The sequence below is a fragment of the Dromiciops gliroides genome, chromosome 2, assembly GCF_019393635.1.
Source record: "Dromiciops gliroides isolate mDroGli1 chromosome 2, mDroGli1.pri, whole genome shotgun sequence".
Lineage (NCBI taxonomy): Eukaryota > Metazoa > Chordata > Mammalia > Microbiotheria > Microbiotheriidae > Dromiciops > Dromiciops gliroides.
Genome location: NC_057862.1, coordinates 11,757,767 through 11,775,840, shown reverse-complemented (window position 1 = coordinate 11,775,840; position 18,074 = coordinate 11,757,767). Strand labels below are relative to the sequence as shown.

Here is an 18,074-nt window from a genome sequence, read left to right as displayed (position 1 = left end):
GACTGACTCAATGTTGTATATGCAATCCCAGCACTGAATGTAATGTGTGGCACAGTAAAATGCTTCCTTCCTTCCTCCCCCACTCTCTTCACTCTTCATTAGTATTGTAGTTGGAGTCAAGGAGGTCTGAGTCCAAATTCTGGTCTGTTCTGGACTGGTCAAGTCCGAAGACTTTGGGTTCTTTAGTATGGACTCCACTTACAGGATGTGACCTTGGACAAACTGCTTCCATTCCTTGAGTCTGAGTCAGTCACATTCTCTGAGGTCACTGAACTCCCCTCCCAGACCCTCAATGGGTCTTTGCTGAAATTTGAAGGTCGCTTTGCTGGGGGTGGGGAGTGGTCAACTCTTCTGGAACTATCTGACCTCTCAGCTATTCCTTAAGATCAAAGGATGAGAAATTTTTTAAAAACCCTATTTTAGTATATTTTAGAATAAATTTTATTGCTATATTTCCTTTTGGAATAATAGGTACTGGGTGGCTAGGTGGCGCAGTGGATAAGCACCGGCCCTGGATTCAGGAGTACCTGAGTTCAAATCCGGCCTCAGACACTTGACACTTACTAGTTGTGTGACCCTGGGCAAGTCACTTAACCCCCATTGCCCTGCAAAAAAAATAAAAATTTAAATTTAAAAAAAGGAATAATAGGTACTTCTCAATAAATACCCCCTCCAACTCCCTTTATAAAGTATATTCTAGGAAAATGGATGAATAGATGAATGAAAAAGCATTTATAAAGCACTATGCTAATCCCTTTTGTATCTGTAGCAGATAACAAAAGCAAAGATTTGAACTGAATTTATTTTGTTTTTGCAATAGCTTTCCAATTTAATTTCATCAAAAATTTCAATTTTATTTTTTATGGTCATCTCTGCCTCTTGTCTAGTCAAGAATTCTCCCCCATCCATAATGATGAAAGATGTATGTCTCCTTCCCTTTCTTTCTAATTTGTATATAATATGACATTTTGTATATTTAGGTCATGTATCTATTTGGAGTTAATTGTGGTGTATGGTATGAATGTTGGTCTAAGCCTCATTTCTGCCAGACAGCTTTCTAGTTTTTCCAGCAGGTCTTGATAGTGTCCTTAGGTTGATCAATCCTGCCTCACTTTCCCTGTATCTGAGTTTACTCACTTCCAATGACATCTTTCTCATAGGAATACAAACAATACCACCTCAGCCCCACTGAAATCGCAAAATCCCCGGGTTGGAAGGGACCTTCGGAGGCCATGCCGTCCAAACCTGGTCCAGCCCCTCCTGGAAAGCGCACTATTCACAAAGGCAGATTTTTGTCTTTTATCTCCAGAGTCTGTTCCACGAGAGGCGTTTAACAGATGTTGGTTGGATTGAATCGAGTAGCAGATTTGCCTCTAAGTGTCCGTGTGGCTCTGAGCAAGGCTCCTGACCCTGAGAGCTGCAAGGTCTGCAAAATAAGAGTGGGGCAGATAAACTCTCCGACCCCTTCCGGAGTTGTTCTGTTTTCCGGGCGTGTCTCATTCGGGTTTATTTTTAGATGTTTGTGTACATAAGGAGGTGTTGTGAAACAGCCCATCAGTAGAATGTGTTTTCTCTGAATAAGCACCCTAGCCCAGTAGCTCCTGTGCTTCCCTGAAGAACTGTGGGAATGGGACCCTTGGTATATAGTGGTCCTGAGGGAAGGCAGGTTCCAAAGTGGAGGGGACCCCACTTTCAGCCCTAGCACTCCTGAACCTGGCTAAACCTCAGGTACCTCCCAAGAGATTCAAGTCACTGAGTTTTTATGAAGCAACTGCTGTAGGTCAGGCACTGTGCTAAGTGCAGGGGATACAAAAGGGGAAAATCGGCTTCAAGCAGCTTACTTCTGCTGAACTCCAAGGGCCCTTCCAGCTCTTAACTGACTGGACTTAAATGCCAGTTCTGTGTGACTATGGCCCTCAGTTTCCATCCGTGTAAGTGGAAGGGGCTGGACTCCATGTCCCACTTGCTTTCTCTCAGTTAAGCAGCCGCTCACTGTGGTCTCCCCAACCTCTGCTCTTCCTCAACCACCTCCTCACTCTCAGTTCTCAGGCGCAGAGCTGGTGACTTTGTCTCTCAGCGGTCAGATTTCGACCCATTTCTTTCCCCCTTGGTGGCCTATCGGTCCTATTAGCCAAAGTGTGGCTGGGTGAGAGGACCACAGAGCTGGAGCTAGAGGGGGCCTTGGAGGGGCAGCCCCTCACCTTACAGATGAGCAGAGAACCCAAGCGACGCAGAGGCGACTCATCCAAAGTCCCACAGGTAGAAAGAGGCAGATCGAGTCTTTTAACTTCCAGTCTGATGCACTTCCCAGACTTTCCTCCTGCTCCAGTCTATTCCCTACGTCTCAGTTAGTCTCTCTCAAAGTTTTGTGATGATTGACGTTGCCCAGCTCTTTGTGGGCTTCCTTCCTCCTGACTCTCCCACCACCTGCTGCCTGGCAGCTGACTCAGGGGTTTGCATCCCACTGACCTGAAACCAGGGCAATGCAGTGGGAGGCACTGTGGGTACTCGCTGACTGGGTGGCATGTTCTTAAGCCCCCTGCAGCCCCCCCGCTTCCTTTCCTTCCTGCCTGTGCCAAGGCCTGGCCTCTGCTGATGTCTTTGGCCTCCCTCTGATTCCCAGCTCCCATGTCTGACCTCCAGCTACCCATGGGCAGCCATTCCCAGGTCAGAACTCTAGCACTGACTGAATCCACAGCAAAAAGAGGCTGCCTACCGGGAGCATGAGGAGGCTTCTAGAACTCTTCTCTGAGCCATTTATTGAGCTATAGCCCTGGTGGGGAGCCTCCTAGTCCAGGAACAGGCCTCCCTTCCTACGGAGACAGTGAGCAGAATGTGTGCGGACGTGTGTGTGTGTGTGTGTGTGTGTGTGTACTTACATATAAAAATACAGCACAATAATATAATGGATATAGATATATATGTGATGCAATATGATACATATTATATATACATATATAGCACAATATAATATACATGCCAGGCCTAGAATCCAGAAAATTTGAGTTCAATCCAGCCTCGGATACTTACTAGCTGTGTGACTCTGGGCAAGTCACTTCACCCTGTTGTCCTCAGTTTCCCCATCTGTAAAATGAGCTGGAGAAGGAAATGGCAAATCTCTCCAGTATCTTTGCCAAGAAAACCCCAAATGGGGTCATGAAAAGTCAGCCACAACTGAAACGACCAAACAAAAATATACATATATATATAGTACAATAACTTAATAGAATTAATGTAATATAACATGATATATTATATGATATGATATGACATAATATATGATTATATTTTTATTGTATTAGAAATTATTTTACATTATATTATATATGTATCTGCACCTAAATCCATCACCTCTCTGTTCTGAATGGCATATCTCATCACTAATCTAGTGAAATCATGGATGGTCATGGCATTGATCATCTTTCTTATAGCTCTCAAAATGGTTTGTTGTCACTGTATAAACCGTTCTCCTGGGATTCTGCATATTTCATTCTTTATTAGTTTCTCAAAATCTTTAAAAATGATTCATTGTATAATATTGCTGTTATAAAACAAATTGGTCCATTTTGGTTCATTTCTCTCTGCATCCTATCATCTAAGTCTTTCCATGAAATCATTTTCCTTGAAATCATCTATTTTGTCATTTGTTACAATGTGCTAGATTCCATCACATTCATATTCCATGACTTATTCAGGCATCCCAGTTTTTTTGCCACTACAACAAGACCTACTATAAATATCCTTGTACAGGGGCAGCTAGGTGGCACAGTGGATAGAGCACTAGCCCTGGAGTCAGGAGGACCTGAGTTCAAATCCGGCCTCAGACACTTAACACTTACTAGCTGTGTGACCCTGGGGAAGTCACTTAACCCCAATTGCCTCACCAAAAAAAAAAAAAAAAGGGAGAAATATACCCTTGTACATCTAGGACCTTTTTCTCTTTCTCTGACCTTTCTTGGGTATGGGCCTAGCAGTGGTATTGCTGGGTCAGAGAGTGTGCTCTGTTTTTGACTATAATTCTAAATTGCTTTCAAGAATGGTTGTGCCCATTCATTATAGAGAACCAATAGTTCTTCAACGTGTCCGGTTTCCCAAAAGGCCACCAACATTGGACATTTTCCTTTATCATCTTCACCTCTGTGACTGGAGCAATGTGTAATCATGGTATTGCTTTAATTTGCATTTTTCTATAGTCAGAAAACCTGGGTTTTGACCCTTGAGAGCTCACTGTTCAAATCCTTGGACTATTTGTCAACTGGGGAATATAACTTTTTAAAAAGAAATATTAATCAGTTTCTTATGTATCTTGGAAATGAGGCCTTTATCAGAGAAATTTGTAGCAAAGCTATTTTCTATTCCTTGTTTACCTTTTAATATTAGTTTTATTATATTTGTTTGTACAATAAACTTTAATTTTAGGTAATAAAAACTATACATTTTCTTTTCTGTGGTCCTTGTTTGGTTATCCATTGCACTATGAGCTATTTTTCTCTAATTTGTTTTTGACACACCTACTTAAATCTAGGCCATACATTCATTTGGAGTTTATCTTTGTAGAGAGTGTGGGGTGCTGGCCTAAATCTAATTACTTCTTTCATTCGGCTACTCAGTTTTCCAATCGGTTTTTGTCGAATGGTGAGTCCTTGTGTTTATCAAATGATAAGGTATTAGATATATGTTTCTGTATGTTGGGCACTTAAACTTTTCCACTGACTGATCGCTCTATTTTTCACCGGTACCAAATTGTACTGTATAATATAGCTTGATATCTGACAGCATGAGGCCTTCTTTATTTCCATTTTTTTTCATTGCTTCACTTGAGATTCTTGGCCTTTTTCCCTTCCATATGAAGTTTGTTATTTGTTTTTATAGATTGACAAAGCAATCTGCTGGTAGTTGAGATAATATGGCAATGAATAAGTAAGTCAATGTAAGTAGTATTGTTATTTGCATCATGTTGGCTCATCCTACCTATGAGCAATTGTTTAATTCCTTAATTCCGTTAACATTTATTTTCAGTTACATAGCTTTGTGTATATCTTGGAAGGTAAACTCCCACATATTTTACATAGTCTATAGAATTTTAAGTGAACTTTCTCTTTCCATTTTTTTGCTGTATTTTATTGGTATGATAAAGAAATGCTGGTGATTCACATGGATTTCACTTACATTCTTCAAATTTGCTAAAGTTTTTGTTTCAACTAATTTTTAGCTGACTCTTTAAGGTTCTTTAAGTACACCCATATATCATCTGTACAAAGGGTTAACTTCTTTTTCTTCTTTATGTGTGGTTAATCCTTCAGTCTATTTTTTGTCTTATTGCCATGGCCAACATTTCTAGTACTAAGTCAGAAAGAAATGGTGATAACGTACATCCCTGTTTCACCCTTGAATTCGCTGGAAAGGTTCTGCATTAAATCCTTTTCAAATAATAGTATCTCTTGGTTTTAGATATATACTCTTTTTAATTTTAGGGAAAGATCTATTTATTCCTATTTTTGTAGCATTTTTTTTTTGATGAGGCAGTTGGGGTTAAGTGACTTGTCCAGGGTCACACAGCTAGTAAGTGTCAAGGATCCGAGGCCGGATTTGAACTCAGGTCCTCCTGACTCCAGGGCCAGTGCTCTATCCACTGCGCCACCTAGCTGCCCCTTTGTAGCATTTTTAAAAAACAGATATCAGTGTTATATATTTTCAAAAACTTTTTTCTGCATCGATTGTTACAATCCTATTATTTTTGTTGACATTATAACAAATGTAACTGGATATATTTATTGTTTTCCTAATGTTAAACCAATCCTGAATTCTTGTTTTAAATACAAACTGATCACGGTGTATAATCTTTATGATATGTTTACATCTCTGTTCATTAGAAATTGTGGCATATAGTTATCTTTTTCTGTTTTGTCAGGGAGGGATTGGTAATAAGCAAAACAGACCTTGATCATGGAGAGGGGTTAGTGAAGAAAAGGTTAAAAGGGGGAAAGAAAGGGTAATAAATCAAAATAATTAGGGAGAGAGAGAGTAATATAGAGAAGAAAACAAGTATAAAAGAATAGAATAGAGGGGAATCGTTGATTAATAGTGATAACTTTGAGTGTAAATAGTTTAACTTCACTCATAAAATGAAAGAGGCTAACAAGAATGGATTAGAAAGCAAAATCCAACAATATGTTGTTTTTAAGAAACACGCTTGAAACATAAACATTCATGTAGAGTTAAAATAAGAGGCTGGGACAAAAGCTGTTATTTTGCAGATGAATACACAAAAAAATCAGGGATTTATTTTTTTCTTTTTTTTTTAAATAAAAGTATTTTATTATTTTCCAGTTACATGTAGAGATAGTTTTCAACATTTGTTTATATAAGATTTCCAATTTCAAATTTTTCTCCCTCACTTCCCTCTCTTCTCCCTCCCCTAGACAGCAGGTAATCTAATATAGGTTTTATATATATATATATATATATATATATATATATATATATATATATATATATATATATATATATATGTAATAACATTAAATATATTTCTGCATTAGTCATGTTATAAGAGAAGAATCAGAGCAAAAAGGGAAAACCTCAAAAAAGAAAAACAACAGCACCAAAAACAAAAGAAATAGCATGGTTCAATCAGCATCCATATTCCACAATTCTTTTTTTTTTTTTTCACGGATTTGGAGAGCCTTTTCCATCATGAAACTTTCTTATACCATTGGATTGGTGAGAAGAATCTAGTCTATCGCAGTTGATCAACACATAATGTTGATGATACTGTGTATAATGTTCTTCTGGTTCTGCTCATCTCACTCATCATCAGTTCATGCAAGTCCTTCCAGGTTTCTCTGAACTCCTGTTCATCGTTTCTTACAGCACAATAGAATTCCATTACATTCATATACCACAACTTGTTCAGCCATTCCCCAATTGATGGGCAACTCCTCAATTTCCAATTCCTTGCTACCACAAAAAGAGCAGCTATAAATATTTTTGTACATGTGGGTTCTTTTCCCTTTTCTATGATCTCCTCGGGAAAAAGACCCAAAAGCGGTATTGCTGGGTCAAAGGGTATATGCACAGCTTTATAGCCCTATAGGCCTAATTCCAAATAAAAGCAGGGATTTCTGACAAGGCAGCAGAAAAAATCTAAGGAAACTACATTTTGCTGAGAGGTAACATTTATCTCAGAATTAAACAGAAATGCAGCCAGTGGCATAGATTATAAATGCTTCAAGGAAAATCTAAATGGATGATAAGCCTTTCTGTGTAAACAATGCCTGGGCAGAGGGCATTACTCACATCTAGTTAATACTCATCAGGATGACTTGATTATGTTTCTTTTGTAGGTTCTAATTGATGGAGGCTTGTGTAGAAACACCATGTCCCCCTTGCCTGGTATTGATTCCAAGTGGTCACAAATAAAGAAAAACTTCACTAAGAGGGAAGCCACATGTCCCGAAGGCCAGCACCCCGTAGGGGACATCTGCTGCCAGCTTTGCCCTCCTGGTAGGTACCTGACCCTGGGGATGAGAGATTGTTTGTGGAAGGAGGGGAGGAGGTAGTAATGCTGGCCATTTGCTTTCAACATGCCAGAGCATTGTTTCGAGAGCCCTCTAGTAACATCTCAGCATAGGGCTTGGTAGGCCATAAGGGTCATTGGCCGCTAGGGGGCGCAACAGTGCCAAAAGCTCCAGGCCTGAAGTCAGGAAGACCTGAGTTCGAATCCAGCCTCAGACATTTATTAGCTATGGGACGCTGGGAGAGCCATTTCACTCATTTGTATCAATTTCCTCATCTGTAAAATGGGGGTAATAATATCACCTCCTTGCCAGGGTTTTTGTGAGAGTCAAACAAGATGATATTTGTAAAGTGCTTAGCCCAGTGCCCGGCACATAGTAGGTGCTACATAAATGTTAGCCATTATTGTTGCTGTTACCATTACTCTTAGCAGGATTGTGCACATCCCTCTCCCCCAGGAATGGTGTGCTCCAGCCAGCCTGGTTTTCTTGCTTTTTCCCATGGATGAAATGCCGCTCCCTACCTCCCTGAATTTGCACAGGCTGGGACCTATACCTGGGATGCCCTCTCTTGTAACTATAACCTCTTGGAATTCCCAGATTCATTCACGCGCCATTAATATTCACCCACTCTGAGATGACACCATGATTTACTTGTCTTTTATCTTTGTATTTTGGTGCCTAGGCTGTGCCTGGCACATAGTAGGTGTTTGATAGAGGCTTGCTAAACCAACTCAGACTGAAGGGAGGGAGGGAGGGAGGGAGGGCCTGAGCTCCAGGCGCCATTTTCTGGTGTTGATGAATCATACCCATGTGTGGGAGGCTCTGCCCTCCCAGTGTGGCCAGGCACCTCCCCCCAGGCAGCTGAGCATGCAGCAAACAGGGTTTGCCCAAGGTCTGAGGACACGAGGGGCATTTGCATTTTCTATCTGAGTGACGGGGGCTGCAAAGGCACCCGGGCCAGGGCAGGAAAGTCTGCAAGCAGCAGCAACAAATTAGAAATCCCACAAAATGCAAATATGGCTTTTGAAGGAGGAAGGTAAAGAGAACAGTCTAGAACAAGCAGGGCCTCCTGGCAGCTTCAGCCAGACAACACAGGAAGACCAAGCAGGCAGAGTAGTGGGAGCCGAGCCTTCCCAGGCCTCACAGGGCTTCACAGCCCCACCTGGTTTACTGATTCTGGAGTAAGAGGCTCTGGGTTCAAATACTGCCAGCAGGGTTTACTACCCTTTGCTTTAGGTAATTGCTCTTGACCTCGGGCTCTTCCTCAGTGAGGATCACTTTTGAGATGCCCACCACCTCTCACTCTCGGATTCTATGATCATTTCATTTCCCTGGCCTCAGTTTCCTCCCTTGTAAAATGAGAGGGTTGACCTAGATTTCATGCAAGTTCATTCTCCCTTTGTTGTCTGGGAGATCACACAGACCATGGATCGAAGAGTGAGACCCGGCAGGGAGCTGGCAAAGAGCCTTTGAAGTCAGACCCTGGTGGGTTTCTCATTTCTGTTACTTATAAAGGCAGCATAGTACAGTGGTTAGAGCATTAGACTTGGAGTCACAAACACATAGGTTCAAATCCCACCTCAGACACTTAGCTGTGTGGCCTAGCAAGTCACTTGACTCCTCCCTGACTCAGTTTTTTTAGGTGTCCAATGAGGATAACACCTAACCCCAAGAGGTATTTTGAAAATCAAATGACAATGTAAAGAGGCAGTGGAGCCACACTGGGTAGGAGGTAGAAACATTGGAACTCAAATTCTTCCCTGCTTTCAGCCTCAGTTTCATCATCTGTCAGCCAGGGGGATAAAGGCCCTTTTAAATAGATGAGACGATGCCCAGAGCAGACGGCTCCTGGGAGAGAATTCAGTTCAATAAGACAGTCGTTCATTGAACATCTCCTAAATGACAGGCCCCAGGATGGGTTCTCACCACCCTCACTTTCCCCTCATTCACACACTTCTCTTTGTGTTTGCATTGGTGGGCCTGCCTCCCTTAAGGCTAGAGATAGGGACTGGATGTGGGATTACACAGCGATAAGAAAATACCCAGCAAAGAAACTCCCTCCTCTAAATGCTGATTGGTCCCTTCTCTACAGCTGCTAGGTTTCAGGAGATGCAGTGAGGACTGGCTTGGCTCAGGGTCTCCTGGCCAAGATGTGTCTGAGGCAGGACTCAAACCAGTTCTCTTTCTGTGTGTGTGTGTGTGTGTGTGTGTGTGTGTGTGTGTGTCTGTCTGTCTGTCTGTCTGTCTGTCTGTCTCTTTCTCTCTCTCTTCCTCTCTTCCTCCTCCTCCTCCTCCTCCAGATCCTCCTCTTCCCCTCTCTTCCCCCCTCCTGCCCCGCCCCCTCCCTCGCCTGGTGCCATTAACAATGCCATTTCCTCTGCCATCTTCCCTCTCATCCATCCTTTTCCTCTTCTCTTTCTAGCTCTCCAACCCTGGGGAGTCTTTAGCCTTGGGGATGGTTAGCTTTCCCTTGCTGGCCACTCCCCATTTCTTTTTTGTTTTGTTTTTCTGAGAAAGTATGCCCTTGGGGGAGGAGAAGAGAGGGCCCTCCAAGGAATCGGAGCCACTCTTGCCTCCTTCCTTCTCTCCTAGTGTTTAGCTAGAATGTGGTCTTGGGCTGCATTCAGTGTGCCCGGCTGACTAGGGCTAGGGAGGCGAGAGGACACAATTGCTCCGCCCAGACCACCTCTAGAATATTGCGGTCACTCCATTTTAGAAAAGCATTGGACGATCTTGAGCACGTCCTCGAGACAACCACAGTGACGAAGGTTCTTGAGATCACACCATATGAAGGCTTATGTGAGGGAAATGGGGACATTCAGCCAAGAGTAGAAAGCAAGCTGTCCGCAGGTATCTGATGGGCCCTCGTGGACCGGCCTCACCTCGAGGAAGGACCAGCTGAATCCTTCCCTCCGAAGGAGAAGGATTGTTTTGTTCATCCCCGGGGAGCAGAGCCACAAGCCATGCATAACAGGTGATGCCTGACCATGGGAGGTGTCAGACTCAGCACCGGCTGACTTGGAGGTGGTGCATTCTGCTTCACTGCAGGCTCCTCCAGTGAGACTAGCTGAGCTCGGACATCCCCTTCACCACAAGGAGTCTTTGAAAGGGGGAGAGGAAAGGAAACCTCCGGAGGAGACCAGTAACAATCCTGTTATCACGGCGGGGTCAAAAACACTTTCAGCACTCTCCTGAGGTGGAACATATCTGGGTTACTGTCCCCCTATGACAGCAGAGGCTCTAAGAGATCATGCTACTTGTCCAGGGTCACCTACAAAATAGGAATCATAGTGCCTGCTTCTCCAGCCTGTTGTCAGGCAGCAGTGAGAAGGCATCTAAATAGCACTTTACACATGTCCGCTCCTCTCTTTCTCCTTCACTTTAGAGAGGTCTTTCCGGATGTCTTCAGTTTTAGTCAGTCAGCAAGCACGTCCTGCATGCAGGGCATTGTGCTCAGCACTGAGGATAGAAAGAAAGGCAAAAGACCCACCTCTGCCCTCCAGGAGCCCACATTCTAATGGGGGACACCCTGTGCACAGGTCTGTGCGACCAGATAAAGTGATGGGGGGCAGGGTTGGAGGCGAATCCAGAAGGAGGCCGAGAAGACTTTGTTGTCTGTGCTTTCTTATGGTCATCAAATGTCAGAGTCCGCTTCTGAACATGATGCTTTTTTATTTTGCCCCAAATAAATGTTCCTCTAGACTTTGATTGCAGACCCCCCAAAGAGGGAAGGAGTGCTGCCCCTCACCCTTATCCAAATGGGTGACCCGCCAACCAAAGACAAGGGCGGGCTCATTCCTTCTCGGACCACACTGTGCCATTTTCACATATTTCCAGCATGTGCTGGAACCAGCTCATGCATCTGAGAGCTAGTTGTTAAATTTTCAGTGCAAGCACTTACAGATCAGAAATGGACAAATGCTCCAAATCAGGGCTTCATTCATTGTCTTGTTGAGTGTCTAGACTGAAAAAAGTGATGGAGATGATGTTAATAATGATTAAGCCTAAAAGCGTGCCATACATACATTTTCCTGGAGAGCCAGTTGTTAAACATTTGCCAGCACCCCCTTACAAATTCTCCTTTGTTCTTGGGCAGGCACAGAGAAAACTCTTGACTGCAAGGTCAATGGAGGCCAACCAGTCTGCACAAACTGTACTGAGGGGGAGGATTACATGGACCACCCTCATTATCTCGATAAATGTATAAGATGTAGCATTTGTGACAATGAACACGGTAAGTCTATCAACGGAAAACTGAAAGATAGAGACTCCACCTGGAATCCATATACCCTTCATGCAGATGCACGTGCCAGCCAGTTTCATTCAGGAAACATGTCTTCACTATCTATGCTGTGCAGGGTGCCACACTGGTCATTTCGTATACAAATAGGCCATGCTGCCCTTATGCAGACATTCGACTGGCTGGCTGGGGGAGAGAAGAGGAAAGGTCATAAGTGTTCACAGATAACAAAATTCAGGAAAGTCTGGAAGCTTTGTGGTTTAGAGTAATTAAAATTGGATTCATTAAAATTATTTATTTTAATAAATTGTTATTAAGTTTATTTTTATGTGATTTACTCATTTATCTAATTGCTTATATATTCAAATTATTTGTATATTTAATTTGAATTTACTGAAAATTTTGTTATTAAATTAAGATGATTTCTATTAATTAAAATTAATTAGGGGCAGCTAGGTGGTGCAGTACATAAAGCACCAGCCCTGAATTCAGGACCTGAGTTCAAATCCAGCCTCAGACACCTGACACTAGCTGTGCAACCCTGGGCAAGTCACTTAATCCTCATTGCTCCAGAAAGAAAGAAAGAGAGAGAGAGAGAGAGAGAGAGAGAGAGAGAGAGAGAGAGAGAGAGAGAGAGAGAAAGAGAGAAAGAAAGAAGGGAAGGAAGGAAGGAAGGAAGGAAGGAAGGAAGGAAGGAAGGAAGGAAGGAAGGAAGGAAGGAAGGAAGGAAGGAAGGAAGGAAGGAAGAATTGAAATTAATTAAAATAATTCAATAGATGTACAGCGATGTGTGAGGGGTGGGCTATAGGAGACACTAACAACTGGAGGGATGGAGACAGGGTTTTGTAAGGAAGCGCATTTGTGGAAGAGAGTAACATGAGGAATGCAATGGCACCCTCTTCGTGGGTGACAACGGCTTGGGACTGCCCGAGAGAGCTCTGGGACAGGAGCCTGGCCAATAGGACAGCACAGGAGGATGCTGGGAGTCTCTGCAGGCAATGGGGTCTCTACCAGTGACACATGACACACTCTAGGGGACAGAGGCTGCTCCAAAGATGCCCAAGGATCATGATTTTCCCTGAGCTTGTGGGTTCCCTTCAGGCAGCTCAGCAGCAGCATGCCTAGGTGGGTGAACACAAGAGCGCACCAGGAGACAGACCGACACCTCCCAGAAGGAACAACCGCAGGCACCACGAAGCCCTGCCCTCCAGGGCCCAGGGCTCAGTCCCCCAGCCTAGCTCTCCTCCCTTTCCTTCAGCATCTTGGGCCTTCACTTCAGCTGTCTCCCAGCCCATCTTCACAGGCTGACTGCCGGGAAGCCGGTGCTCTCCTCAGAGCCGGGAGCCACAGCTGCCACCTGGCACTGACGTCAGGGAGGTAGACCCAGGCAGAGGGTCAGGTGTGCAGGGGTCAGTCAGTCAATCAACAGGCATTTTCAAAGCACCAACTCTGTACCAGGGACTGTGTTGTGCAGGGGTCGGGGGGTGGGATGGAAAGCCCCCTCTGCCCCCTAGGAGTTATACCTGTGTGTGCATGCATGCATATGTACGCATGTGTGCGTACGAGGTCAGTCAATGCAAGGTGATCATGAAGTTGCGTGGGGAGAGAGGCCGTGCACGGGGAGTTATGGAGCTGGGGCAGAGCCCACACCCAGGAGGTCAGAAATCACACCCTAAGGAATAACATCAGTAATGCCCCTACTGAGTCACTCGGCTGTAGGAGGCACCAGAGGTCTGGGGGCATCCTCAGCTCCTCCCTCTCACTCGCTGCTTCTGTCCCGTCCGTTGCCAGATCTGATCATTTCTGCCTTCACGACACCTCGGGCGTCTGCTCTTCCCCTCCCCCGCCCCCGCTCAGTCCTGGGCCTCACTCTCTTTGGCCCGGACTGTGGCATCAGTCTCTTTCTTGCCCCGCCCCTTCCCACCAGCCTCTCCCTTGTCTGCACAACCACTAAAGTGATTTCCTTCCAGGCCAGGTCTGACTCTCCTCAATAAACTCTCACTCCGACCTGTGAGATCAAATAGAAAGTCCTTAGTTTGGCTGCCCAAGCTCATTCTGACCCAGCCCCTTCCAACCTGCCCACATATTCCTCCCCTCCATACTCTCCACCATCCAGGCCTTTGCCCTGGCTGGCTCCTCATGCCTGGAATGCATGCCCTTTCTCCTCTCCTCTGCCTCTCAGAATCTCCAGCTTCCTTCACTACTCATGGCTCAGCGGCCACCTCTTGCATGAAGCTGCTCTTGGTTCCCCATCTTGTACGAGGTTATCCCATTTGTGCTTTGCATATAGCTCATATACACCTATATATGTCCATGTTATCTCACCCATTTGAATGCAGACTGCTTGAGGACAGGGGATGTTTCAATGATAGCACAGTGCCTGGCTCTTAATAAATAATGGATTTAGATGGCTAGCGGGTTTCACAAAAACAGTTATTAATTGATTCACTTAAACAATTTGGCAAATACTCATATTTGTACCTACTATATGAAAGGCATATACTGCTAGATTCTAAAAGGTGTCACAGTCCTTACCCCTAAAAAATGTACACATGTCCCGTCCTGATCGATGCAAGGTTAGGTGAGGCGAGGCAGGAAAGAAATCTAGACAGGCTTCTCTAGGAAGATTTGAGGAGGGAGAAAAGACATCCGACCGTGGGGAGGAGGTGCCCAGCAAAAGTGTAAGCAAGAAGTCAGAGGTTCTGTAGGAAGACACGCGTCCAAGGCTAAGGGGTGGTCTACAGGAATGCACGAGGCAAGGGAGAGCAGCAGGTGGTATTCCAGTCTAGCTGAAATATCGAGTGCATGAGAAGGAATCATGTGAAAAGTCAGCAGGGGCCAGGTTAGGGAGGGCACTAAATGCCAGGGGCAGCAGAATAAACCCGAGAGTGGTAAGGAGAGAAGATAGAATCACTGGACTGTCAGAAGATGCTCCAGACGATGAGGAAGAGGAGGAGAGGAATGATGATGATGATGGTGGTGGTGGACCCAGTGGAATTTCTTTTTAGGTTTGGAAGTCAGAAAGAACTGTAGCATTCTTCAAAATGTAGTATGTGGATGTGCCAAGAACTTTTTTTGCAACACACCTCAGTGTCAGCACTGTGAACACTGCACCTCGTAAGTATGATGTTCTTCATTTCTGGGTCTAAGGCATCCTGGGTATGAATCTTCCAAGGGAACTTACTGGAGGTGGTCCTGCAATCCAGGAGAACACAAATTGGAAGCCAGGAGTCTCATTTCCCACCCTAGTCAAACCACTTCTCCTTTCTGGGCCTATTTCCTTATCTATGAGAGATTTACGTAAGATGATCTCTCTGGCAGCCTCCTGGGGGACTCCCATGATCCTAAGCTGCGTAGTGAGGCATGGGATAGAATGCAAGTGCTCCCTCCTTAAGTGTGGGACAGACAGAAATGCTGCCAGGAGATTTGGAAGTCAGCCTCATCCCCTAAAGGGACCCGGAGGCAACAAGGTGAGGGGTGGAGCTCCTAAGGCAAGGATGGTGAATGTGGACACTCCTCTGTCTTAGCTTCCCACTAACCTCATGGACTCCATGACCGCCACAAGTCGCTGCCCCATACCTCCCAATTCTCACTCTATACATAAACCCGGCCCCTGGGCTGCCGTCCTTGCTTTGCACCTAGGCCTTTACCCCCTACCCCTTGGAGAAGCTTCCTGGCACTGTTAGGAATCCTAGGACCTCCCTAGGCCTGATGATTATGGTCTGGAATGTAAGCCTCCTGCCCTGCTTTTGTCTCTGTATTCTCAGAGCTCAGTAGCAAGTATTATCTTCATAAATGCTGTTCGATTGAGTGAATAAGGAGACCTACTTCTGGGGGACCTGGGGAGGGGGGGTGGTTGATGAATTGTTGGTGGGGGGACAGGGGATAAAGGGATGGAATGATCTTGTTTTTGTTGTTGTAGCCCCACTGCCCAGCACAAAGAAGTTACTTTTAATAAATTCTCAATGAATGAATGGATAAACTTTTACTGGCTTAAGGTTCCATTAATGAGTCTCTCTCTCTCTCTCTCTCTCACACACACACACACATATGCACACACATACACATACACATACACACACACACACACACTCACACAAGCATGAACTCCCATTAGACCTTTTAGTAGAATGATAGGACATAGCTAATTCCCACTCCTCCAAGTGGATATTCTCTGTCCCCCACCTGGTCCTCCCTCTAGGTGTGAACACGGCACCCTCACGGAATGCATGGAGAATAGAAATACTGTCTGCAAAACCAAAGGTAATGAATGGATCTTTCGATCTCTGTCCTCCCCACCCCCACCCCCGCCTCAATCCCCCATACCAAAGAACAGGCCAGGAAGAGGCAGGGGTGCATCTAGGTCTGGGAGGGAGGAAGGGGCATCTTGGAACATCAGTTCCTTTCAGGAAGAGCCTAATGGGCAGCCCACAGCAGGTGACTGGTTTCCATCTAACTGTCACTTTCTTAAATCTCAGAGAATAACCTCCTTTTCCTGCTGTTCTTGCTTCTGCTACTGCCGATTCTGGTTGTCCTTATTTACTGTAAGTTCCTTCTTTTTTTTTCATATTGTCCCTTGTGAGGGTTGAGATTACTATGAATTTAACATTTGCATTTTACCATTTTACTTTATTTTTATATTTTTAGCATTTTAACACTGAACATTTGACGTTTATATCCTGATTGACAACATGGCTTAGTGGTTACTCCCTACACGTGGACCACTCACCGATGCTTACTGAATGGATGATTGTGAGGCAGTCATTTAACCTGACTGAGCCTCAGTTTCCTCATCTATAAAATGGGAATTGGCATTCCTGTACCTTAAGTGCCTTGTGAGTGGATGAGTGAGAGATTTTTATGTCAGACTCTCCAGACTCTCAAGCTTTCTGAAGATCCCAGTTACTGGACCAGGAATTTGCTGACATCCGGACCCTAGGGTCTGAAATCTAGCATCAGAAGGGACGTCAGAGGTCTTTCCTTGACTACAAGGCCATCATTTAACCAAGTCAGGAATTTCTTTTTAATTAATCAATTTTTTTTGTGAGGCAATGAGAGTTAAGTGACTTGTCCAGGGTCACAAAGCTAGTAAGTGTCAAGTGTCTGAGGCCAGATTTGAACTCGGGTACTCCTGAATCCAGGACTGGTGCTTTATCCACTGTGCCACCTAGCTGCCCCCTAAGGCAGGAATTTTATAGGATTGTAGGATCTTAGGTTTATGGAGAGATAGAAGAGGCCTCAGAAGGCATCTGAATTTATGGTTGAGAATACGTGGGCTCAGAGAAAGAGAACATTTGGCTGAAGGTCAGACAGCTAGTAAGTGCCAGAGGCAGGATTTGAATCTAGATCTTCCTGACCCATGTCCAGCACCCTATCAACTTCACATTGGACTACACTGTCCTATATGGATGATGGGTGGGAGGGTGGATGGATGGATGGGTGCAAATGAAGAATGACAGTGTCCCACATAAGAGTATTTGGAAATGTCCTGAGATGGTGTGACAGGTTAAGAGGCACCTTTAGATTAGGCCAGTGATGAGATGACAGAGAAGAATCCAGGCCAGCAATAAGACTTGCTGGGGAGAGTTAGGCACTTTAGAATCAAGCATATTTGGAGATGCTGTGGAAAGCTCCATTACCTTGGGCTCCCCAATGAATGGCCCCCCACCCCCATCCTCTGTGGGAAAGCTCTCCTCTCTTCTTGTCTGGATCTTTGTCCTCTGTGACACTAGGAGTGGGTGGGGTTGGAAGGGATGCTTTTCAAGGGCCCTGCTGCCTCTTGCTTTGGTCTATCTGGGAGAGGACTCACTCTGCTGTTGTTTTGCCATTTCAGGCTGGAAAAGAAATCACACAGATAATGCCACCCTTGAAGCGAACCATTTGGTAGGTATTAACCATTGTTAAAGGGCAGTGGATGGGACCGGTCCTCACACCTTTCAAAGGGAAATGGATGAGCCCACAACAGACCCGAGGGACCAGATGCCAGCCATGAAGCAACTGGCTTCCCAGTGTGGCATAACACTTAACATATGGACAAGACCTTATCATTGGATGGCCATCCACTGGGACCATTTTGTTTTCTCCATTACTAGTGAGGTAAAAGACATCTCAGGCCACAAAACAAGAGTGGGGCACTCTGAAGGTGGTTGGAGAAAGCACATGCCAGGACAGAGAAGGAGTTTCATATTGCAGAAAAGGTCTCAGGAAATGGGGTTGAGAGGTTGTAGAAATAATGTCAAGGTGTGCTGGGCAGTCCCTTGATTTTAGTGATCAGGTACTGAAAGTAGAAGGGACAATGGCTTCAGGGGCCTTAT

The 18,074-nt window shown here is 44.7% G+C and overlaps 1 protein-coding gene across 2 annotated transcripts in view; it reads left to right on the top strand.

The window, feature by feature from the left end:
* FAS (Fas cell surface death receptor) overlaps nt 1-18,074 on the top strand; it is a 39,780-nt gene that overhangs the window by 10,799 nt on the left and 10,907 nt on the right. Inside the window, exons 2-7 of one of the 2 annotated variants that reach the window (XM_043981142.1) lie at nt 7,347-7,506; nt 11,617-11,754; nt 14,769-14,877; nt 15,962-16,023; nt 16,239-16,304; nt 17,594-17,643. In XM_043981142.1, coding sequence (XP_043837077.1) covers nt 7,347-7,506; nt 11,617-11,754; nt 14,769-14,877; nt 15,962-16,023; nt 16,239-16,304; nt 17,594-17,643 — 585 coding nt within the window. The remainder of the gene's footprint in view (nt 1-7,346; nt 7,507-11,616; nt 11,755-14,768; nt 14,878-15,961; nt 16,024-16,238; nt 16,305-17,593; nt 17,644-18,074) is intronic. The other variant, XM_043981143.1, reaches the window with a different exon arrangement.